Here is a 24,312-nt window from a genome sequence, read left to right on the forward strand (position 1 = left end):
TATTGGGCAAATCCCAAAGTCTGTGTCCCGTCACTTAATGAAGCGAGACCCGACTCTTGAACACACAGATGACACCGTTCAGAGGAGGAAACGTTGCTCTAGAGAGGCTGCGAGGTAACTCGGTACTCGTGGCCAAAGTACGAGAACTGTGCCCGTTCCGGGAATATTAACACTTCTCAATTAAGAAAAGTAAATCTCTTAACATTACTCATAGCTATAGTAAATTACTACTCCAAGTTTAAGTTCAGAATGGGAACACCGGGAGTCGGCAGTGCAACGTCTAAATTAATATATAAGTAGAGTGATGTTTCATGAAGAAGACAAACCGTGGTTCCGTCTCGCTGCTGCTGAGTATTTACCGATAAACCGTGAATGTTGTTGTGAGTGTTTGACCAATCGGCGACCACAACATGGACGTTTGGATGTGTTATTAATTATTAGATTTAGAATTCTAGATCACCCATGCAGTAATTGGCAAAACGTCCATTTCATATTATTTTTCTGGAGCTCTTTGACCATATCGCATGATCTTCAACAGATGGAGATTCACTCGGGAGCTTTTTAGATGTTTAAATGTCCATGTTTTTGTGACTAAATTGGCCTTTTTAGAGAGATCCCATGGAGACAATAAAAGTGTGTGCGTGAGCTGTAATGTGTCAGCTTTGTTTGTGAATGTCATGTTAAAGTATTTCTGGACATTGAATTTTTTTTTTTTTGTATGTCTCGTTCCATTTTGGAGCCGCAAACGTGGAACGCTGCTAAGTATAACATGAACTTTCCCCAGTTTGCCACACGCTCTTCCTCCCATCGACATTTTCGAGATGCAAGACCACTGTGGCCTGGAACTTTTCTTTTCTTTTTTCCTTTCTTTTGGTTTAAACCTCGTCAGCTGTGACAGGAAAACCCACGCCGAAGACCATCCGGGTCCGGGTCCCTGACGGGACAGGGTGCAGAGCAGCGCGCCCTCATTGCCGTTATGGCACCGAGGGCTCCGAGCCAGACCATCCGAATGCTGACGTCACCCCCACTTATGTGCAACTGCAACGAGTGGAAGGAAAGAAGAGGAGAGGAGAGGAGGGATGGATGGATGGAGAGAGTGAGAGAGAGAATAAAGTGATTGGTTTACCGGCCCCCTTCTCCAATACACATCATGAAAATAAAAGTGCCCTAGGCCTAAATGATCACGTTCACCTTAACCGTGCACTCCCCGGTGTTGTTTTAGAGGCGAGTCCAAACCAGAGGCACCGCCTGCGGCTAACAGCCCTGCGGACCGCAGTGTCTGTCACCGCTCTGGATAAATAATAAACAAAGGACAAAGGTCGGTCTGGCAGGGAAACGACCGCGAGCCTTCCTTTTTTCTTTACATATACTGCCCCCCCCCCCCCGCATATGTTTTTCAATCACTCCCAGTGACTAAATGGAAACTTGAACTTGTGTGTTTGAGTGATTGTATGTTTCACTGCCTGAGGGGAGACATCGTCTTACTGGTTTCTCTGGTGTTCAAAAGCGCGTAAGAATGACGTCTTGTCATCTCAAAGGTCTGGAGAATGTCGGAGGTGCCACCAGACTGCAGGTTTACACACATCACATTATTATTATTATTATTATTTTTATTATTATTAATAATAATGATAATATCATCCTGTCCCCATAAATGTGTTGTTCTTTACTTCTTTGGTGAGGAATAACTGACATGGACTATATAACACACATCATCTCCTGAAATAAATAAAAGATTAAGTGCCACACCTAGTGGCTGAAGGGGGTATTGCATTCACAACTTGTATTACTGACCAGGATGGGGGAGCAGTTGCTGATGAATACTACCAGGAATGCCTTTTTGTCCTTTAAACAATTTGTCTTTATTATTACCAACTTCCATAAAACCACCGTCGCAGCTGGTGCTTGAATGAAGGTAACTGGGGGGGGGGGGGGAGATACCTTCTGGGACATGGGTATCCCCCTCTATTGACCGTCTCCTTGGTCAGTCGGTGTGAAAGACCCCTCTTACTTGTTATTCACGTCCCGGCAATTACGGCCTCCCTAACGAGTATCATTCATTTCCGAGGGGGGGGGGCAGTACGCTGAACCAGATAGTTAGATTGACGGTGTCACAATTACTCACTTAAATCTTTTTTTTATTTTTTATTTGTATTGAATTAATTCTACAATTGAGATTCTGCACTTTAATTAGAAATGTATATTATCCACCCATAAAGAAAAAAGACAGCGTACCAAGCCAACCACTTTTTTTGAATTGGCATCCCCAAGGAAGATTCCGGATGTTGAAAAAGCAGACTAAAGAATAAAGCTGCAATCCCATATCCCCTTAAAATAATAATAATCATTTTTACAAATCAAACTTTGTTCCCTCTTGTTTCCAGCTCACTAGGACCCAGAGGCGACCTCGCGCCGACCAGTGCGCGGAGGGAGGGGAGGGGAATGGGGGGTGGGGGGTCCTGAGGTGGGGGCAGACTACACTAAATGTCATCCTCAACATCTTAAATACGAGGACAGTCTCCAAACTATAGAGGTCTCCACACGTGACGGGCGGCGCGGCTCCATGTGAGGAGAAAAGGCAGCAAGCATCAGGACCAGTCGGGAGTCAAGTCACCGCTCAGCCTCAGCGGACTCACCCACCGGCTCTGAGCTCTGAACAAGAAGAAGAAGAAGAAGAAGAAGAAGAAGAAGAAGAAGAAAAAAGAAGAAGAAGAAGAAGAAGAAGAAGAAAGAAAGAAAGAAAAAAAGCACGAGACACGTGTGAGTTTGTTTTTCCGCCGCGCCGTACGGGACACGGACCGAGCTCGAGTGAGGTAACGCAGGTAAAACGGAATCTAAGCTTTTTTTTCTTTTTTTTTTAAACAGAGGGGAGGAAAGGACAGCCCCCCCCCCCCCCTCACACACGCCCACCCCTCCTTTCACCGCTACCACCTTTTTGTGTGCGCGTGTGTGTGTGTGTGTGTGTGTTTTGCCTCCTCCTCGGACCCCTGTTCCCTTCTGGAGACACCAAGTTTCTCGCACAAAAGAGGGATGCTGCGCGTTGCCGAGCCGCACTTGCACTCAGAGGGGACCTAAAAGTGGACCGGAGCGGATTTTACACTTCATCTGATGCAAGGTACACACCGACGCGTTATTCCACGGAGCGTCCTGGCGACTATTACGCACGGCTGCGCGTATTTATTTATGTGTGTATTGTTGTGGGGAGGGAAAGGGGCGTTTGAGCAGCGCGCATTGCTTTTGATTGTTCCAACACATTAACACACAGAAGATCTATTCTTTTCTTTAAAAAAAAAATATTGTATCCCCCCCCCCCCTCCTCCTCCTCCTCCGCACCCCCTTACTTATCACCTCACGCATCACTGTTTAGGAAGGTGTTGATTTCATTACACTGTTAACACAGTAACCTCCTTTGTCATTCTCCCCGCAGCACCGGCGCGCTTCATAAAATGATCTCCATCGGCGGCCAGAGAACATGCCGCATCTCGTCTGATGTTTGACACGTTCGCGGAACGACCCGAGGAACCGGAGGAGGACATTAGAAAGTCAGAGAATCCACCGCGAGCCGCGCCGGCACCCTTTTCTTTTTTTCTTTTTTTTTTGCTTCTTCTTCTTTTTTTAACTGGAGTCCGAACAAACAGATCGCCGTCCAGATGCAGTTTCGACTCTTCTCATTTGCCCTGATCGTATTGAACTGTATGGAGTACAGCAACTGTCAGGCGCCGTCGCACCGCTGGAGGAGGAACAAGCGAGGTAAGACGGGGTTGTGTAGCCCGCAGGTCTGAGAGCAGCATCCATCCAGGTGTGTGTGTGTGTGGGGGGGGGGGGGGGGGGGGGGGGGGGGTCCTCAACAAGGTTGCTCACGCGCATCCTGTTAAACGCGACCATAGTTGGCGGAAAGTTTGAACATATATATATATATATATATATATATATATATATATATATATATATATATATATATATATTGATGACCATCTCCGTTTAATTAATTATTTTTTTAAAAGATAAGAAAAACCTCACAGGTGAGAGTTGCCGATCCGACGCAAATTGTATTCCGGGAACATTCCAGAAATTCACACAGATATTGTTTTTATATATTTTTTTATTTTACTGTGTAAGCCACACTTTAGTGTCGCAGCATCCGATGTGATTTATTGACCTCTTAAGAAACACTTTTCCACATTGTGTAACGGGGCATTAGCTAATGCGTAAAATGTGCGTAAAATTGTGTGTGTGGCTCTCTCCAAAAAAAAAGTGAATTATGAAAACACACGTTGCGTCATTGGGATCGGATAATTGTACTTGAAACTAGGATGCCCCAAAAAAACGTGCTGTTAGCGCCACTTCCCGAAGTTGTGGCCCCAACAAAAGGGGCTCCCGATATTATTTACATGTGAAAGTGCTAAAAACGCTGCTGGTGCGGATCGGTCCATAGAGAGCGGGCGGCTTATGGGTGGGGAAGAGGGGTGTGTGTGTGTGTGTGTGTGTGGTGGGGGGGGGGGGGGGGGTATTGTTGGGAGTTATTTAGTGAATAGATACGGAATCCCCTTCCTCTGACTTATGAATTGCACACATCCCCTAAGCTGCTTTTAATTGATCTCATAACCACTTTGAAAAAAACCCGCATAACAATCGCTCAGCGGAGTCGCAGGAGTTGAGGGGGGGGGGGGGGGGCAAATACTACTCCATGCTCCCAATGAATGGGGAGACAGTGGGATTAGCAAAGTGGCCCCCGCCGAGTCCTTCACACACACACACACACACACACACACACCAGTGACATAACACGCGGCCACGAACCTCAGGGGTGACCGTGAGAGGGGTCAGAATAGCGCACATGTCGCGGACTCTTTTTTTTTTTTTTGTGGACATTTTATTTGAGGAGGGTCAGTACAGTAGAAACACTCCTTCACAATTGTGAGGCCATCGCAGTTGTGCTGCGTGCCAGGGGGGGGGGGGGGGGGGGGGGACCTGCACACTCTGCAAGCCCTCCACTGCCCATCTGCAAATAATCAGGCAATCACTGCGGGGTACTGGCACACACAGGTTTTTTTCAGCCCCTGCGTGTGTTTCTCTCTCTCTGGAGGACTGTGTGATCTGAGACAGTGTACGTATACGAGAGGGAATGGAATTTTCAGAGTATAGGATCAATCTTTCTTTTTTGGGGGTTTGGTGGGGGGGGTGAGGTCTGCCTAAATCTGCGGGGTGTGTTGGATGGTCAAGCGGCAACATTTGTCTGTGGTGTGTGGAAGAAAGAGGAGGAAAACGAGAGAGAGAGAGAGAAAGGGGGTGGGCTAACCAATGGGGGTGAGATCAAGAGGTTAACTTACACATTTGACCTCAAGAACAGCTTTAGGCTGAGCACTATAAGCTACACATTGTTATAATACCCCCCCCCCCCAGCTCTCGGAGCGGATGTTACACTTGTCAAACTAATCCCATGCAAATATGTACAGGTTTTGCCCTTACAGTGGTGTTGGAAGTGTGCATGTGTGTGTGTATTTTTGGGGTGGGGGCGGAGGGGTGCGAGAAAACAGCACTTTGGGCCAAAAGTGCCATTCTATGGAGCGGTGGCAGCCAGCCAAGTTTTTGGTATTTGCTTCCTTCCTTTATTTATCACGGTTATATTGAAAGGAGCATGTGTAAGAGATCATTGTCCAATATCGGCCCAGCAATGCTTGAACATTTTTCTAGCCCCCGAGGTTCCTGTGACAGCTTTATACACAGCCGCCCCCCCCCCCCAGTCCGGCATGCACGGGGAGCTATCCGAAACCGCTCAGGAGTGCTGAGAGGCACGTTAGGGAAAAAGAAAACCCCAAAAGAAAAAGTCAATTTGGCCACAGTCCGGTTCCCTCAGACGTGGCTTAATACTTTTTATGGCTGACAAAAACACATCCTGCATAATTTAACAAATGTCTGTAATATTATGTTTTACAAGCATGAAAGAGCTTTTTATCGCCATTGCTACACCGAGCGCGTGCCGCCGCACGAGCGAGTGAGGTGCAAGGGACGGAGATGGCGTTCTAATTACGGGGCGACGTCGAGGAGGAAAAAAAACGCTCGTTGCGCTGAAATGTGTGAGATTGGGATCTTCGTGCGGTTTCTGGGCCGATCTTGTCTCACTCATGTGGCATGACCCAACCTCCCATTTGGCTTCGTTAACTGTGCATATTACACACAACATTTCTTTTTAAGCTTCCCCCCAATGTTACAACAGATGACACAAACATATTCAATTTACACCTCCTTACCCCCTGTGCCGCCCACTAGAAGCGGCGAAAATGGTACCAATGAGCCCTTCTATGATATCATAGCTAGTCACAAGGGTATTACTTTTCATTTTTTATTCTCTGGCTAATGATGCCACCTGCTGACTACATAAAATCAGACTCGACTACCAAGGCTGCCTGGAGGAACAGAGACGCACAGTGGGGCCCTGAGACGTTTAAACAGGTAATGGCGGTGGTGAAAAGTAGCCACGCGATACCGTCAACTCACGTTTGAATTCCCAGCGTGTTTCAGATCATATTCATACTGCGTAATCTGTCACTTTAACAGCGTTCCCAGATGTTTCTGAAGGGACAGACTTGTTGAGACAAAACTGCTGTGCTTTGATGCTGAATATGCCCGTCTTTCAACAAAGAATCCCATTAAAAAACAAAAACAAAAAAAAAGTATATAAGTATTTAAAAGAGCGTGGAAACTTGATAGGCTTCGTGGTTTGTTGATATTACAGCGAAAGGATCGGATTGATTTGGAAAGGCTTATGTCGAATGACTCTTTTTGGGATGTGAGAATTTGAGAAAAAATGAGAGCGTTCGTTGGATGCAGATAAGTCATTCATACACAGTGGCCTCTCTTTTCTGAAGCCCTGGAAATCTGGACTCAGTGTGCCGAAACGCTCTCGCACAAAGGCCCAGGTTTGTGGTGTAAGTGTTAATGTTGGAACGCGCCACTTCGATTAAGTGTCTGACGGGGAGGAGGAGGAGGAGGAGGAGGAGGAGGAGGAGGAGGAGGAGGAGGAGGAGGAGGAGGAGGAGGAGGATGCCTTTCTAAACCAGCCTTTCCTTTGGAAAAAGTCACGCGGATGACACGTCTGTCGAGGCTCGCTCACGTGATGGCACTCTCAATCCAGGTGATGGGAGCTCGTTCCATTAAGAACAGAAGGCAGTTTGTTTATTCCTCCAGGAAACGCTGATCTGAGACAACAGGGAGGAGGTGGTGGCGCTGGTTGAGGAGAGAGGTTTGGGGCTTTTTAGGGGATGAGGAGGAAGGCATATTTAAGCAGATCAGCTGGTAACGGCTGAATGTGAACAGCATCACCTGAGAGGGATTACAGCGAGCCGAGTCTTGACCTGAGCCTGAGCTCCGGCGTCAAGGAACAGAGCTCTGTCTTTGCTCTCCCAGGCCCCATCAGCCAAGCCTCCCGTGGGTGTAAATCTGTGTGTGTGTGTGTATGCGCGTGTGTGTGTTTGAGAGGGGGAGATACACGGACTCCCCCCGCAGGTGCATGTTCCTGATGCTCTAATCAAGACATCAAGTCCAGAGCAACCTGTGCACCGCCTCAAAACCCCCTCGACCAATCCCGTCCACGCTCTGTCTCGGGGATTATCACGGCCATTAAGGACAATGATTCACTTATGCGGCGTATTGATAAATCACATTAGTCTGACCCCGGCCTCCGAACTCTGTCGAAAGACTAGCTACCTTGTTTGACCTACTAACCCATGCGTGTCGATCCTGGCCCGTAGAGCGGCTCCGGCTCCGAGTCACAGCGGTATCAGATGAAGCCGGTGAAAGGCTCCTCAGTGCGCCTCGTGCCATGCTACACTGCCGGGAAAAAAACAAGAAAAACATGCAGTGGCATGAACTTTCTACTGGAGAGAGAGAGAGAGAGAGAGAGAGAGAGAGAGATTCTGTTGGGCGCCACGTGACAAAGCAGAGGGTGATCCGTTTCTTTTGTCTTTGTTTTCCCCCTAAGACAAAAAGAACAATGCATTCTCCGGTTCGATTAATCCTCATGAAGCGAGTCGCCGAAAAAAGATCCTTCATCCCGTGTTTTTAAGTGAGCAGGTTTGTGAATGGAGGTGAGAGGTGTGTGTGTGTGTGTGTGTGTGTGTGTGTGTGTGTGGGGGGGGGGGGGGGGGTTGTTGCTCCGTGTTTCAGTGTTTCATGGGACGACGAAGCTTGTTCTGAAACATTTTTTTTTGCACATCCATCATTTCGCAGTGGAGGATACGATTCCATCTTTCATTTTTTTTTCCGATTGGTCGACAGGAGAGGATCTAGTCTTCTCCTACGCTCAAGCATTGTCGTCCCATATGCTGACGAAGCTAAATGCCAAACAGATGGGCTTATTTCAGGCTACATTTTAACCACCCTGTAAAAACGGAATGTTTTTTCTTTCTTTCTTTCTTTTTTTTCCGGAAATTTGAAATAAAAAAGGAACTTATTAAATAAAATCTATATATATATATATATATATATATATATATATATATTTTAATAATACGCTCCACGGTGATCGGAAACTGCAGAGCAGCAGACAAAAAAAAAAAAACGTCAGTGTTTGCGAATTTTGCGGCCCTCACCTATGCCCGCGTTGCCCCATCTGCTTACTCCCCCAAAAGCAATTACACCGTAAAATGTTTCCTTATAAAGCTACTAAATATGACCAGCCAATTTGGGCCGATTCTCTCAAGTTTATTGGGCCGTAAAACAAACAAAGAAATCTAATGTGGGAATCATTTCTAGGTGCCACACATAAAAGAACAACACAAAAGGACCATTTTTTTTTATTTTTTAAATGACTCATGCAACGGCTTCACAGGTAGGAGAGCTGCCCAGAGCCGGAGATGGAGCCCCTGGCTTACACTCAAATGCGCTTCCAGGCTACTTAGCTCTCACATTACTAATACACACCTCTGAAAGAAATCGGGGAAGAGCTGTTTTGAGGTAATGGGGGCACAATAGGCCTCCATTGTATTTACCCCCCCCCCCCCCCCCCCCCCCCCCCCCCCCCCCCCCCCCCCCCCCCCCCCCCCCCCCCCCCCCCCCCCCACCAATGATTTAAACACGATAATTGTTTTGCTCTTTACTAAATAAAGTAGCTCAATCAAACTTCAACTTTTTTTTTAGCTTAGCATAAAGACTGAAAGCAAGGGATTAATGGGGGACAGCTAGCCTGGCACTATCCAAAGTTAACCTACTTGGGACTTCTGAAGCTCACAGATTAACCGTTATATCCGGTTAGTTTAAAACACACACAAATATTATGATAATTTGTTGTTTTACTAGTCTATTTTTGGGGTTGGAGCAGTTGGAGCAAGAAGTTGCTGATACCCGCCAAAAAATAGTCGCACACAAGACCACATCTACAACTACAAATAGCTTTTTGTATGGATTACGCTAACGTGTCCATTCGTGAATTATAGAGGTGTTGGTATTATGAAGCTAGCTGTTTTCCCTGTTTCAAGTCTTTATGCTTAGCTAGGCTAACCGGCTGCTAGCAGTAGTTTTATATTTACCGTAAGACGAGTTTTGATCTTCTCATTTACCTCTCGGCAAGAAAGTAAATCTGTGTGCTTCCTTTAAACTTTTTTTGCATGCAACTTGATCATTTAGCCTTACATTTGATTTCCCACCTACCCTACCTTGTGTAGAAGAGCTGGTGAGACGTTGAGGTCCATGAGCCCTTGTGGGGCTGCCTCATGTCTACTGTTTCTGGAAAAGGCCACGCTCTGTATGTGCTCTTGTTTGCCATGTCAGTGTGTGTGTGTGTGTGTGTGTGTATGCGTGCCGACTAGTTACCTATTTTGCATCGATCTGCAAGGCCTGGAAATATGAAACTCCAGGAGGCCCCTTGAGAAAATACACCGACGTGTGCAGAAACAAAACACACACATACCGACTCGAGCTTGGCGCTAAGGGCTGTTCGCATCAATGCCTGTTTGAATGTCCGCCTGCTCGCTCTCACAGCGGCGAGGCATGGGACTCCGATCGCTTACCCCCCCCGTGCACACCCTTTAACACTCGACAGATGGACACAACTACTTTTTTTTTCTCCCTGCTTTTATGGGACCTCTAATTATGCTTACACGCCACATCAAAATAAAGCTCAGCATGCAATGCCTTTGGTATGAAGAGGAAGTGGGCTGGTCAGATGCAATAAACAGTCGCTCTGCGCAGCTCGCCTGTAATTTGGCGGCCCAAGTATGGACGTGGAGAGGCAAAGGTAAAAGGTGCAGCCGCCCCCACGGTTGCACACTTGACTTTCTGACTGTGTCCATCTGTGGAGTCACAAGCAAAATTGATGCGCTTCAGTACTTTAGCCATAAACATGAGCACCTGAGTTTCTCCTCACAATCTTCCACCGAAAGGGATGAAGCAGTCGTGTGAAAGATAAAACCCAACCCGCTTTAAAAGACGTGCAAATATGTGACGGGATGGTTTAACCCCGCCCCCGATGTATCCGAGACGGGTTTTGTTTGGGTTTTGTGTTGGTTTCGGCTGACTGTGGGGTTAATGAAGGTAATTGGGCACCCCTTAGACTAAATGAAGACTTGCCCGTGGAATTGGGCTTGGACTAGTTGGAACAAGAGCTTTGACTGTTACAGTCAGTAAAGCTTACGCTGGATTTTTCCTATTTTTTTCCCCTTTCTTTTTTGTTTTGTTGTCTTGTGCGTGGGGCTGGCTTGTTCCTCTATCTCACAGCTCTCAGGCCCTGTGGTGTGAGGAAAGGGAGGCCTCATGGCTGCCTGCGGAGTGCAGAAGCACCCGGTGTGTTTTTAATCAGGAACGAGGCTGGGAGTCATTACTGGGCCTCGCCGTTGAGCTCATTGTCTCTCTGACTCGCTCTGTGGAGAGAGAGGAAGGCTGAGAGTGAATGGGGGTGGGTGTCTTAAAGGGTCGCCCCCTTACGATTTATGTGGTCGGGATAGAATGAGCAAAGTGATGGAAAGAGAGGATGCACAGACCAGAGTTTTGACATACACGGCTCTTTTATCAGAGCAAAGCAATATGATTGTCGTATCAATCACAGAATTGAAGCTACAGCCAGTAATAATTTGCCCCAGGGCAGCAGAGTGCATCGCTTGTTCCGCCGGAGTTGTTCAAGCTCACGCCACAATAACCGCCGCTCGTCTTGATGAGCTGCGTCTGGGATAACCGAGCGCCTCCGTCCGTCTTTTCACAACTTTCCAGCTAAATCGCGATGCATCCTAGATGTCGAGCCCCAGGTGACGGTGCTTGATTTATACAGCGGACGGTCGAACCCGCGACAAATCATTGAGATATCACCGTCCCACGAAGTTTATACGGGCTGACTTGTTAGCAAGCAGTTTTCTTTTTTTTCTATTTGTATTTTTTGCAAATTCTGAAGAGCAACGTTAGCGTTAAATTGGCGTTGTGTTTCTGGAAAATGTAAGTCCAATATCTGATATACTAGCTGCGGTTTGGTCTCCACAAGCTCTTGAAAGAAATATGTGGCACTTTAGCTGTTGAGACTGAACTAAAACCGTACATTTCCTGGTCGTAAAACCAAAACAATGAGCGGAAAATCTCAACAAGCGCACTGGAGTGGCATATTACACAAAGTCATTGGATCCATTGTTCATCTCTAAAATATTTATTAGAGCATCCTTAAGGTTAGGATAATACGATATGATAAGACGTCTTTACAGTCTGAGTCGAGTCAGACCTGAACGGCGACCTTGCTGGCAATCAGCCTTTTTAGTGGGTGGATCCAACGTCTTGTCCATCCAATTACAACGTGGAGTTTTTGCTTCCATGATTGTTGCAGTTGAGTTGCATGAGTGAAATACAGCTGGGTGAAAATGGGCGAAGATTCGATAAACGCTGATGCTTCCACTCAGGGTGAAGGGTTTGACGGAGAAGGAGGCCACCGGGGCAATGACTGTTTTACGTGTGTCAGTGGGCTTTCCTTCACTGTCTGTGTGTCAGTGGGCTTTCCTTCACTGTGTGTCAGTGGGCTTTTCTTCACTGTGTGTCAGTGGGCTTTCCTTCACTGTCTGTGTGTCAGTGGGCTTTCCTTCACTGTGTGTCAGTGGGCTTTTCTTCACTGTGTGTCAGTGAGCTTTCCTTCACTGTCTGTGTGTCAGTGGGCTTTCCTTCACTGTGTGTCAGTGGGCTTTCCTTCACTGTCTGTGTGTCAGTGGGCTTTCCTCTCACCGTCTGTGTGTCAGTGGGCTTTTCCTTCACTGTGTGTCAGTGGGCTTTCCTTCACTGTGTGTCAGTGGGCTTTTCTTCACTGTGTGTCAGTGGGCTTTCCTTCACTGTCTGTGTGTCAGTGGGCTTTCCTTCACTGTCTGCAATGTTGCCAAAGTATTTCCAGATTTCACTTCTGGCATCTGACAGTTGCAAAAGCTCCGGCACTTGACGCCATGTTGTCTCCCCGTGAGTGAGCCCTGCCTGTTAGGTGCTGTGAGCGGCCGGGAAGCCCGCCCCCTTGCAGTCAACGCGTGCAGGCAGCATGACAGGGAGGCGCGCAGCAGCAGTGAGTGCGCTATTTTAATGAAGTAATCGATACTAAACACATATGCAAAACCGTATCGTTTTGAACGTACGGGTACCGCGGTGGTAACTAGTTGTAACGTGCTCTCCCAAGCCGAGATGATTCTCCACCACTGGGCCCGGGTTCCACCAGGAATGGCCCTGGCCCCCCGTTCGCTGTAAGGCGGTGCACGTCTGGGCCCGTTGTTGTGCGTCTGTGGTCCGTGTGTGTCGTGTAAGTTGCCTGTGTTGACTTAAGCCCGTGCGTGTTTTCGTGCTCGCCTCCGGCCGCCACATCATGTAAGACGAGATGGCGGCAGTCTATTTGTTATGACTTTAACGCGGGCACATTTTTTATGTTGCACTCTGTCAAAAAGGACATCAATTGTGGTGTGCTGCTTTGACTTTTCTCTCTCCACCAGGGTTTCTCACTAATCGTGTTTTAGTTGTCCAGACAATGAAACAAAGGCTGCGGTAGAGACGAATGCTAGAACTAAATGTATACAGCTTTTGAGAGAATAAGAAGTCCATTAACATTTCCCAGATTCCTTCACTCCCCCCTTTCGAGTTATTGCACTTGTATTACATCTTGGCTGACTTCTCCTTAACTGGATATTATTTTATTTGGACTGGGGCCAGGTCTCAGGAGCAGCGGCCTTAGCTGTGTAAACAGCTGTCACCAGCAGGAGTCATAACTAATAGGTATCTATAGACAGGGGTCACATGTAGTTTACATGTTTACCAGCTAATGGCTTCAGAGATGGTACTGCCTTGGTGCAGTAATGGGCAGTAGTGAAGTGTAATGGACAATGTGGGGCTGGTTATCATCATCGCAGAGCAGATGCATATGAGCGGCCACAGCAGTGTAGTTTACATAATGTCGGGGGGTTATTTTTTTTCGCAGAATACGAGATTGCATCGAAGATTTTTTATTTTTTTTTCTTCCCCTGACTGCTTAGAGAAGGAGGCGACAGCTCCTGTGGTTGAGTTATGGCAGATAGATCTCGGGCACATCCGGCACCTCAAAGCAATGTTGTAACAACCGGCGATACATGACAACCAAAATTTGCTCCCCATTTATTTGCAGTAAACACTGTGGCGTGTAGGCACAAGACAGGCACCGCTCCATGCATCCGTTGCTCGCATGCAATGATACACTTAGCGACCTCACGCCACCCAGAGATTTTGGAAGCAGGTCTTTGTTTCTCCTCCGTTAGATTCTGGCTCACCTGGATACCAAAGCTTTTTTGTTTGTGGCAACAGATGACATTTCCACAGCCAGCAGCAGCGCACGCTGTACTCTTACTGAGAGGAAATTATCTCTGCACCACAGTCGTCGTTTTCATTTCGCTTTATGTGCTCTCCACCTTGGCCCCCGCGCGGAGGCCACTCGTACTTTATGAAAGCATTTATTCCAAGTCTCCCTCAAAAGGGCAGCGTAGAAAAGAAATGTGGACTCCTGATGGCTGAGTGTGGCCTTTCAGAGCCAACACAAGCCGGTTTCTGTTAAGAATGCCAGTCGGTGCCAGCCCTCTTCGGGTGCACTTTTGTGGTGGTGTGAGAACATGAGTGCCAGATGTGATCCAGAACACCTGCCGGAGCAGAAGGTGACGGCTCTCGTCTGGAAACAACAAACTGTATATCACAGGCATGTGAAACACCTCAGATGAACCTCTCGCTAAAGTCTTTGTGTGCTTGTACTTAGCTGTTGTTCAAGACATGGTCACAATTAAAAAACAACTGGAACAGCATATTGGCTAGCGGCACCTTAAACATTAGCATTAGTCGAATAGTTAACTCTCTAACCACCACGAGGATCAAGTAAAAGTGTGGCCTTTTGCTTTGGCTTCAGTTAGGCAAGAAAAACAAGCAACGTTGTCTTCTTCTCCTGTGAGAGTCCTGAAGATATTGGACCCATCCCATTTTTGGGGGGTTGGGGTTGGTGGGGGAAGACAAACAAGGCTTTGATGTTTAGGGTTTTGTTAGTTTCTTGTGGCAGGCACCATGTGTGAAAGTGAGACCATGTCTGTCCCCTGTGGTGCACTCCACTTTTGACCCTGGCTCTAACCTCACATCTCCCTTTTGTGCTCGGAGGGGGTGGGAGGTTGTGTCTTGTTAAAGGGTTAAAGAGGTAGAACTTTGCAGCAGACTTCAGATCGGTATGAGGGGAGGTGGAGGCAGTTAGTCAGTTAGTCTTCCCATAGATCACAACTGTCAAACAGTGTATGACTTCTTCTTTCTTCTTCTTCTGTTGATGGAACTCGCTATTTTTGCTCGCGCTAACCACCCGGTTCTTCTATTATTTATTTACAACAAACAAGACATGTAGAGCTCAACACTTCTAGTGTGCCGAAGGATTTTTCTTTTTTTTTCTCTCGTCCTGATGAAAGAATCATCAAATAGGCAAATGTAAAAAGCGCGATCGAGGAGTCACGGCCACCACCCCCCTCCCCCCCCAAGAAGAAAACTGGTCCGAGTGCGACGGAGTGCGCAAACGTAGTTGGCGGAAATGGACATGAAAGGACAGGTCAACGACGTGGAGGGTACGATCGATAGCTACCATACCAGAGCGAGCTCGAATCCGTCTACAGGAGAATGAGGATCCGAGGCGCCACGGCCCCAGAACTTAAAGGAGAGAGCACTTGAGAGGCCCAGATCACAGAAAATTCCAGTTTTCTTTGAGCTCGTACCATCGCAGTAAACCAGCAGACGCTTGAAACATACAGTGAACACAGCTGGATTGAATTCAACGAGCGGCTCCATATGATGTTGTGAACCCGAGACGCGATTGCCTTCGGTTTCTCAACGTATCTGGGACTTCAACAACGGCAATAAGGGGTTGATGAAACGTTGCTGGTATCTACATTGGCATTACGCCTCCACCCCTAGATCGTCCTTCCCCGATTCATCGCGGCCCTCGTCACGTGACCCTTCGACCTAGTCGATCAAGCGAGTCCGTCTTTACGTCCATCGCCGTGCTTCGCAACCAACTTGCAGTGTGTAGAAAAAATCTGCTTCCCGTTTACACCGCCAGGCGAATGCCCAGTGTGCGTGTATGTGACATGCGTTTTCAAAAAGTGTAGACTGAGATCATTTCATTAAACGGAGTCCACAGAATTAGCGTGGCTGGAGCCTCATACCCCACGATAGCATCCGGTGGGGTACATATGAACAGCGGTAGGACCCACCCTGCTTGTGCAAACAGGAAGTCACCTCCTGCTGGTCTTTATGATCCAACTCCGCACCGTCAGTATTTCACCTCTTAATGATCCATCCCTTTTCCTAATTTCCCTTTGTTTTTCTTTTTTTCCCCATCAGTAAACCAGTCGAAAGGAAGTAATAAAACGCTGTTGTTGTTTTGTTTTTTTTACATATCAATATTTGATAGTCTTTTTGTTTACGATCTGTTTTTAGTGTGATACTTCAACATTACATGACTATCTAACTCCCATCTGGCTTTGCAGCTACAGTATGTGGTGCCTTCTGGCAAGTACGAGCAATCCACATCCAACTCTTCTGTTTCTCAGATGTGTGAGCTGGAAGTCGGGATGAGTTTAGTCAAGGTGATGACAAATGGGGAAGGTGGGAGGGAACTGGGGGTTTAGGGTGGGAGAGACAGAGCGTTGCTACATGGGGTGCAAATATGCTAAGCATGCCCGCTAACTTCCACTGATCCTCGCCTGCGAGGTCCTCGTTCTCCTCCCGCCCCGAGGTTAAACCTATACGACCAGGTCCCGCTCAGCAGTGCGTGTGTGTGGGAGGTGTGTGTGTGTGCGTGTGTGTGCGTGTGTGTGCGTGTGAGTGAATTACTAGACTTGCAGCACGTTGAGCTACAGGTGTGAAAATTAGGTGTGAGGTTTATGTGTGATAAATTACCAACATGTGGGCTAATCGGAGCCACTCCACCTTTTTCCTCCGCCGACCTCTTTTTTCCCTTTTCTTCTCTCTGTTGGGGGAAAAAAACACATTTCTCCCACAGCTTGAGTGGAATTTGAGCGAGTGTAAATATTGAAATATTTTTTTTACTTTGCACGGCTTGTACTTAGTTTGTATTCATTGGTGTCCGTCAAAGACTTTGGGGGGAAAAGTAGGCAGTTTCTTGGAACGGAGCAGATTTATACGAGATATAATGACGAGTAAATCACGTTCTTTACATCCATCTGTGTTGTCTTTTCTCTGTCCTCTAAAGTATTTAGAAACGTAAGGCTTTCTTGGGATGAAAGACTTTGAAATATTCAGTAATTCCACAACATATGTTTCAACTAAATTTCCCAGATCATCATTTGCGCCGCCTCCATACTTTGTTTTCAAGTCCCACTTTTTAATCATTTATTTGCTTTCCTGCTATCATTTTTTTCTTGAGGTCCTTTAATTGTGATGCCTCGTCAATGCAAATCCATCACTTATAAAACCTACTGTATTTTCCCGGACGGTTGAGATGATCTTTTTCCCAATGTGGCATGCATCATCCCTGGACTCTCACGACGAGATACTCCTTATGATTTTGCAGCTAAAGGCCAATGTGTTTTTGGCAAAAATAAATTGTCAAAGAGGCCACGAAGTACCAAGTCCAATCTTGTCATCATTTCATCATCTTACTTCTTTAGACGTAACTTTCAAGTTTCAAAACCTTCAAAGTCTAAGTGCTTAGTTTATCCATAGTTGCCATGGTGCTTGGAACCCACCAATTTCCATTTGCAGCTGTATTTAAATGCTAAAATACAGATCTCAGATCATGTTGCGTTCATGGAACAACACTTAGGCACGGTGCGAGTTGCTGAGGAACCGGTGATGAGATGAAGTGAAAAATTACTTTCACGAGAACATCATTCCTTTTTCTTTTGAAAGAATGAATAAAGACGGCGGCGAGAGAGGAAGAGCTGGCAAGAAACGTAAACCACATGCTCGTCTTCCAGTGCCTGCCCAGACAGAGAGAGAGAGAGAGAGAGAGAGAGAGAGAGAGAGAGAGAGATAAAGTCCATCCCTGTGAGTCATTGATGAACTCCTAAAGCGCCTCCACTCCCGAGTATCGTAAAGTCCTTTTGCACCTGCGCTGACCAACCGAGGCGTATGAAGCGAGCATCACCCTCGAGGCAATCAAAGGCAGACGGCGAAGGGATGAACTGCGCCACAAAAGAAAAGGAGGAACATAAACGCGGCGATACGAGAGACACGTTTTCTGGTTTTATTCTTTTAGCACATGCGTGGAGGTTCAGTGAAGACGTTCCACGCATGATACTGTGATTATTATTATTTTTTTTGGTTTGGTAACCATTTCATAGCTTGTCCTATTAATACATCAAATCCACCACCTAAAATAAAGTGGACCTATAAATGCAGCAGTTAGTAGTTATTATAGTTTTAAAAGTGTTTAAAAAAAAAAAAAACAATCTTTTACAATTGATTTTTCCTTCACTGGAAGAAACGCTTGAGCCGACTGGATGTTTGCATCGTTACAGCGCATTGTTTATGCGATGTTGACATCGAGTCAAACACATATTCCGTTGTTTTTAAAGGCCCGACTGAACCGTAAAACCATTTTACGGGGCCGCGACTCACAGTGAAGAGGCGACGCTGTTACTTGACCACCACATCGAGGTCATTCGCTCATGTTTTTCGCTCCTGCGTGACCGCTGAGCTTTTTTTTCCGTCACGGTCACATGTCTGCCATGGTCAAGGGCGCGAGTGTCAAAGTGTGCATCATTGTGGCAGAAAGACTGCAGCGCACGTCGTGAGATGAGGTCAACTAGGTCGCCTTTTATTTCCAATTTTTCCTCAAAACAAGAATTATGAGGTCTCTCTCACATCAGGGGATCCAGATGTGGGTTTTGACCCAGGACATGGGATTTAAGTCATAATCCATCATAAAGTTGTTAATAAGGAAGTGAACTAAGCGAGGGTCTTCATAAAGAGTTGGAGGGAGAGTGCAGGGGTGAGAGCCACGATGAGTTCAGCTGTACAGATGTGCGAAAGGTGCAGAGAACGTTTCCAGATTGACTCGCTGTCCAAGTGTCTCAGTCGGACCGGCTGCAGGTTCAGGAGATGCAGGACAGAGAGTATCAATACACACTGCACGGGTTACATGTTCTGGATAGCTGAAGTAGATTCATACCCTTGTTTTAATAAGATGGCAGAGAAGACAATGTACCTTCTGAGAGAAGAAATACTTTTCTAATAGTTGTGCATTCCAGCAAGTGACAGCAAAGTGCCAAACAGGTAATGTACGATTTAGCATTATCTTGTCACCTGTCGTTGCAGTGGCAGCTGTTCAGCAGTCACATTTCAAAGATAGTTTGACCTTTTCGGAAATATACTTGTTAAATTTCTTGCTGGGAGTTTAGATAAAAAGATTGATTACCACTCTCACATCTGTATGGGAAATATGTAGCATTAGCTTACGTTAGCATAAAGACTGGGAAACGGGATACAGCTAACGCACAGAAACCCGACATCTCCAGGAAGTTGCTGCTCCCGAAAATGGTCTCCATCTTCTCCATTGAATACTAACTGAGCGTGAAAGAGAATCTGCGTATTTACCAAAACGTCAAAGTAACAACGGGCGCTTTGTATGGCGGCGATGTGGTCATCCGCTGAGTCAAATGTCGTTTTTCTCACCTGCATGAACCTCAACCTGTTGAATCACACCAAAGTAAATTACTTTGAGCTTCTGTTTTATTGCGCAGTAAAACAAAGTGCCGCTTTTAAATTGGCCCCCATTTTCCAGTTGCCTGTTTGAACCGCGGCTGCCTGTTTTACCCATTCATATAAACCGCCACCCTTTCAAGTGAGGGTTCAAATCTCTGTGCTGCCCGCCTCGCCCGGTGGATCTGTGTCACAGGAACACTATGGCCGAGCTAATATGTCTGACAGCAAATGTGCTTGCTCCATCTCATGCTGCAAAATCATTAGAAGCAGCACGACTGTCCTAAATTATAAGCATGTGCTTACAGTACGATCTGTTAAAGTAAACCGGGGAAAAAAAAAAAAAATTGGGAATCCTAAAACCGGACTATTTCCAGCTGGAAAGGAGTCGGAGGCAAGTCCAACATATTTTCTGCTAAATTGGAACAGAAATGTGCCCTTAGTTCGCGGGCCCAATGTACCCCCTTCTGTTTTTTCTCCACAATTTGTGAGCTAAGTGCAACTTCCAGTTCCATGACAAATAAAGTCACGGGCTTAAAATCTTTCCATGTACCAGCTTTTAACGAGCTCGAACAATGTTGAGACGTTACAACGCCTGGTTGAACTCTTTGAGTGCGTGGGGTTGACACCGTTGGCTCTCCGGGCTTTTTACTGCTACACAGTGTGAGCCTATGGTTAGTTGGTTGGAACGGTGATCCAGAAAGCGCCTGTTGCCTCTCGCGGTTTCCATCCGTCGCCACACGGCCGGTGGCTGCAGTGCTGCTCTGTCCCGTAACTGCCCCTTTCTCTCTCTCTCCCGAGCTTTGTCTTCGGCCTCTAAAGTGGAGCAGCAGTAAGCTTATACCATCATTTAGGAAAGGAACAAGGGAGCGCGGACGAATAAACAATAATTGTCTCAGAGCCACGAGGAAAGCTTATCATTCTGTTGGTGGATGTGATGCTTTCCACATGAGAGCACACATCTTCTTGACCTGCTATAAGACTCCAAAACTTGAGGTTTGCAATCGCTGACTCGCCACCCATATGACATTTCTAGTTAGTATAGATGTATTGGATATACATTTCGTTGTGTTACTTGATGAACTTTCTCCTATAGACTGTACAGTAAGTGCCCTTTCCAACACAATGGCCAGTGTAGCTGGTAGTTGCATTCAGGGGCTGTATTATTAGATGTACATACCAGGGGCCCTTTGAGAAATGGAGAGAACTGTGAGAATAGAAACAGTTGTGTTTTAATATAAACTCTTGCCCCCCTTGCAGGGTTTGGAATTCACTGCTGCTTTATGATATTGCCCAAGTCCTGCTGCATTTCCAGATCAACTTCAAGACACACTTTTTTCTATCCAGTTTGGTATCCCGTGCTATCATTTTCCATTCAGCAATTAGTGTTGAAATGATATGTGAAGAAGATAAGCTGTGGTCCAATCAGAACAGCCGTCTCACAAGCCTCTGTTCTACCTCTGTGTCCAATATCATCAAGTACTAAGAATAACTGTAGGTCACTGCACACCCATTTTTACAGGGAAATAAATTCAATAATCCTTATGAAAGTAGTGGTAGCAGAGAAATATCCTCTATGCTTGCTGGAGCACCCAACACACCACAAAAAAATACTTCTGATAATAGTTTTAACATTGTTTATTCCCATAATTCTTATTTGTCATAAAACATGAAACTTAATACAGAAGCGGCCCAGTTTGTATTGTCCAACTCAGACACAATGGCTACATGAAGTATGTTTATATTTTAATATATTTCTTACACCATAATGCATTTTCTTCATTATATTATTTAAAATAATAATAAAAATGTAAAGAGTTGAAAATGGTTTCAAAATATTCAGTTTTCAGTAGCGCCAGCTCTAAAATGCCCACATCAGTGAAACCCTGCGTAAGAATGTCTTCTTGTTCTCAATGTTAAGTTCGGGGCTCTAAAAGAAACACACAAATTATGTGCAATTTGCCTTGTTAGGGTTTCGGGTTGCAGAAAGTAGGAATGGGTCAATGTGAATGATTTCATGGTAACGGTAGGTGAGTGGAAGGCAGGAAGTGAGCCGGCCTGTGGGTGGAACCCCCTTTATATGTGGAGTATTTGGCAGCCTCGAGCGCAGTCTGTCATGCTCGCTTTGGACTCATAAAAACGTACCTGGACAGAGTTTGGGTCTCTGCTGGATCTCCCTGCGGCCCTAATTGCTCTTGAGCTGTTTCAGAGCAAACCTCCCAGCAAGCCTCCAGCTGTAGAACGAAAGTGCTACGCCCCAAACATGGCGTCATTCTTTATGTTGAGAGCCTGACTGTTTCCCATCAATGAAGGACCAACGCTTCACCTGAACATGATAGATGCTTTATTATACCTTTTTTCGCTTCTCTTTGCCGACAGTTTTCTTAGCTTGGTGTAAAATACTAGAAATGGGGGGGGGGGGGGGAGAGTCAAATAATCTTTATCCACATAAAATCTTGGTTCTGCCTAGCATCTCTAAAGCTAACTGAAGAATGCTTGCTAACAGGCTACTAAAATGATGATGGCACAAGTTAGCAAGCTAATGTTAGCTGTGTGTTAGCGAGCTACTGAGTTGGCTTAGGCATTTTCAAACATAACACATAGCTTTCTGACTTATCCACATCTCCACCATAACACTAGTTGCGTATTGTCAAAATGTTTCAGCTTCACTAACATAACTTCAGTTAGCCTAAAACGGACATTTTGGTTAAAACGCTTACTGCACATAACGTTAGGCATACTGAGTGTCAGGATGCAACCGGTTTCCCATTGTTCCTGCTGATGCATCACTTAAGTTGTGGGTTCTCTAACCCGTCGCAGTGCTAGCAGAGGAACGTGACCGGCATTTTAGGATTACACAAAGTCAATGGTGAGCGCGATTAATTGTTTTCTCCCCAATTGTGGGCAGGGACTATGCATGTTCCGTCTCTTTTAAGAGTGGTATATCTTCTCATCTAACTCTCGACGAGAAAGCGAATTAGCTGATATCCAAATTGTCCAAATCATCTTTTAAAACATACACATTAGTTCAACTCACGAATGGTAATACTGGGATTCCCTCCTGATTTTAAATGCCTCACAGAATCATTCATGTGGTTCAGCTTCTGTAGCATCCCTCTGCCTTGTAGACATGTCCTTTGTCTATACAATTTGTGCAAAGGCTTCCTTCAGTAATGTTCATTTGGACCCTTGGCTTTTGTAAATACGATACTTGAGACGTAGAGTGTTCAGTTAGATGTCAGAAGGAGGAACTGCGGATTTGTTTTGCTACACGTAATATGTATTCTGTGGTTGAAACCGTAAATGGCAATCTGGTTTGTTGTGCGCAGGGAGTGGCACGGATGGCGTGTGCGCTCCACTCCCGTTTAAAAAAAAAAAAAACAATATGTATGATATCCATAATTTGACAATGATCACTTTCTGTTGCAACTGGGTCACTTCGGGTTCGACGTGATTGACAGAAGAAACGCGAGACAAACCCGAGGCGTTACATGATTTGCAGGGAAAGAAGAAGCCACGGGAGGCAGTCGAGCAAGTGTCAAAACCCAGTTATCATTCGGATGGACCGGGCTTGAATGCGTCTGCTTTCTGAGAGACACGTTGAAGCACACGTAACATTACCAGTGCCAAATTAGGTTAAGCTGCAATGATCTATCGAGACTTCAGGACTAACACGTAACCCATTTCCCTTTGATGTTCTCTTCTTTTAGTGCCACTTAAAAAACATGGCGAACACTTTTCGGTTTCGATCTTTAACCACAAAGGCTCTACTTATTTTTTTCAACAATTCTGCCAGAGAAGGAGACACACTCATATTTCTTCCCGTCTCAAAAAAAAAAAAATCGGATTAATATTGTTTTCTTTAAGAATGGATGAAACCTGTGGCAGTCGAGACAGATTGATGTAAAGTGCACTAGACATTATGCCGGTAGTGTAGGACGAGAGTTGGACGGCGCTGCTCCAGACACTTTGAATTGTGGCCTCCTTCCTGACATACCTGTGGCCTGAACCTCCAAACCTTTCCATAGACACACACACACACACACACACACACACCACACACGCTAATCTCCCAAGATCAGCACCAAAAGAGTTTCTCTGCACCGTATACAGCCTTTTCCTTTTGCCCCTTCTCCCCCACACACACATCGTACGCTAATACCAGGATGTGGGATTCCGTTGCATTCAAACGCCGTGTGCTCATGTTGTCCGTGCGCCTGCGAGATTAGCAACCAGCAAAACATACGTTTGACAACAAATAGTAGCGCGCGATTTTTGAGCCGTGTCACGAGGAACCTTTTCACTGACGGGCCAGGGATCTAAGATGACCACACGCCTCGATTTTACGTTTCTATTATTTTAAGGTTTGCATTGTTAGCGCTGTGTCACTAGTTGTAGAGTCGAGCCCGCTCGTAACCGGCGGGAGAAATAAGCTTTCCAGCTTCACAGTTCTTTTGCCAAGTTGGCTTTCCCTTCCTGTCAGTGTTGTGTTCGAGTTTGGCGAGGGCCGAGGGAGTAAATGTGACCAAGTTAATGTGTATGTCAGTTTCCTGTAAACACACCCAGACTGTATATCCTAGAGAAATACATGGTTAAGTATGAGGTTTGGTCTAATGTTGCAGTCTGATTTTACTGAATGGAAGAATTGGCAAAGAAATACTAGATATATTTGATCAATTCTGTTTGTGGTGCAAAGTGAAACACTTTTTAATACAGCTGCAACAGCTTTTTATTTCTTCTTTTAATCAAAAGTGACATGGAGCGTGTTTTAATAGATTTTAATTTACGTGTGAAAACCTTTATGAATGCATATAAAATTATAATTGCTTGCACATTATTTCAGCAATTCCTGCAAAGGCAATTGATTAAAAAAAACTATATCAGAAAGTAAATAAAAAACAGCCGCACATTAGCCTGTTGTCCACACCGAGTAGAGCCTGAACTGAGAAGCAACCTCCATCGGTGCAACTGAAATAAGAAACACTATTTTAGACACGGGATTGACAGTTGAACCTAAAACACAATATTTTCCATCTGAGATTTAGAGCGGCCAATTCCGTGTCATACGGAGCGAGTGGCGACTGGAGATGAACAATCCCCAGTCTGTGCGATGTACAGCATCTGTGATCGATGGGGTGTCGCTGTAAACCTCATTCCTAA

General features: G+C 45.8%; 1 protein-coding gene across 1 annotated transcript in view; it reads left to right on the forward strand.

The window, feature by feature from the left end:
- The first annotated feature begins 2,977 nt into the window (after positions 1-2,977).
- The window catches only part of rspo2 (R-spondin 2), a 50,547-nt gene continuing 29,212 nt past the window's right edge, over positions 2,978-24,312 (forward strand). The window contains exons 1-2 of the mRNA XM_034528986.1: positions 2,978-3,115; positions 3,428-3,750. Of these exons, the coding sequence (XP_034384877.1) occupies positions 3,651-3,750 (100 nt within the window). The 5' untranslated portion in view covers positions 2,978-3,115; positions 3,428-3,650. The remainder of the gene's footprint in view (positions 3,116-3,427; positions 3,751-24,312) is intronic.

The sequence above is a fragment of the Cyclopterus lumpus genome, chromosome 25 (genome assembly GCF_009769545.1).
Source record: "Cyclopterus lumpus isolate fCycLum1 chromosome 25, fCycLum1.pri, whole genome shotgun sequence".
Classification (NCBI taxonomy): Eukaryota; Metazoa; Chordata; class Actinopteri; order Perciformes; family Cyclopteridae; genus Cyclopterus; species Cyclopterus lumpus.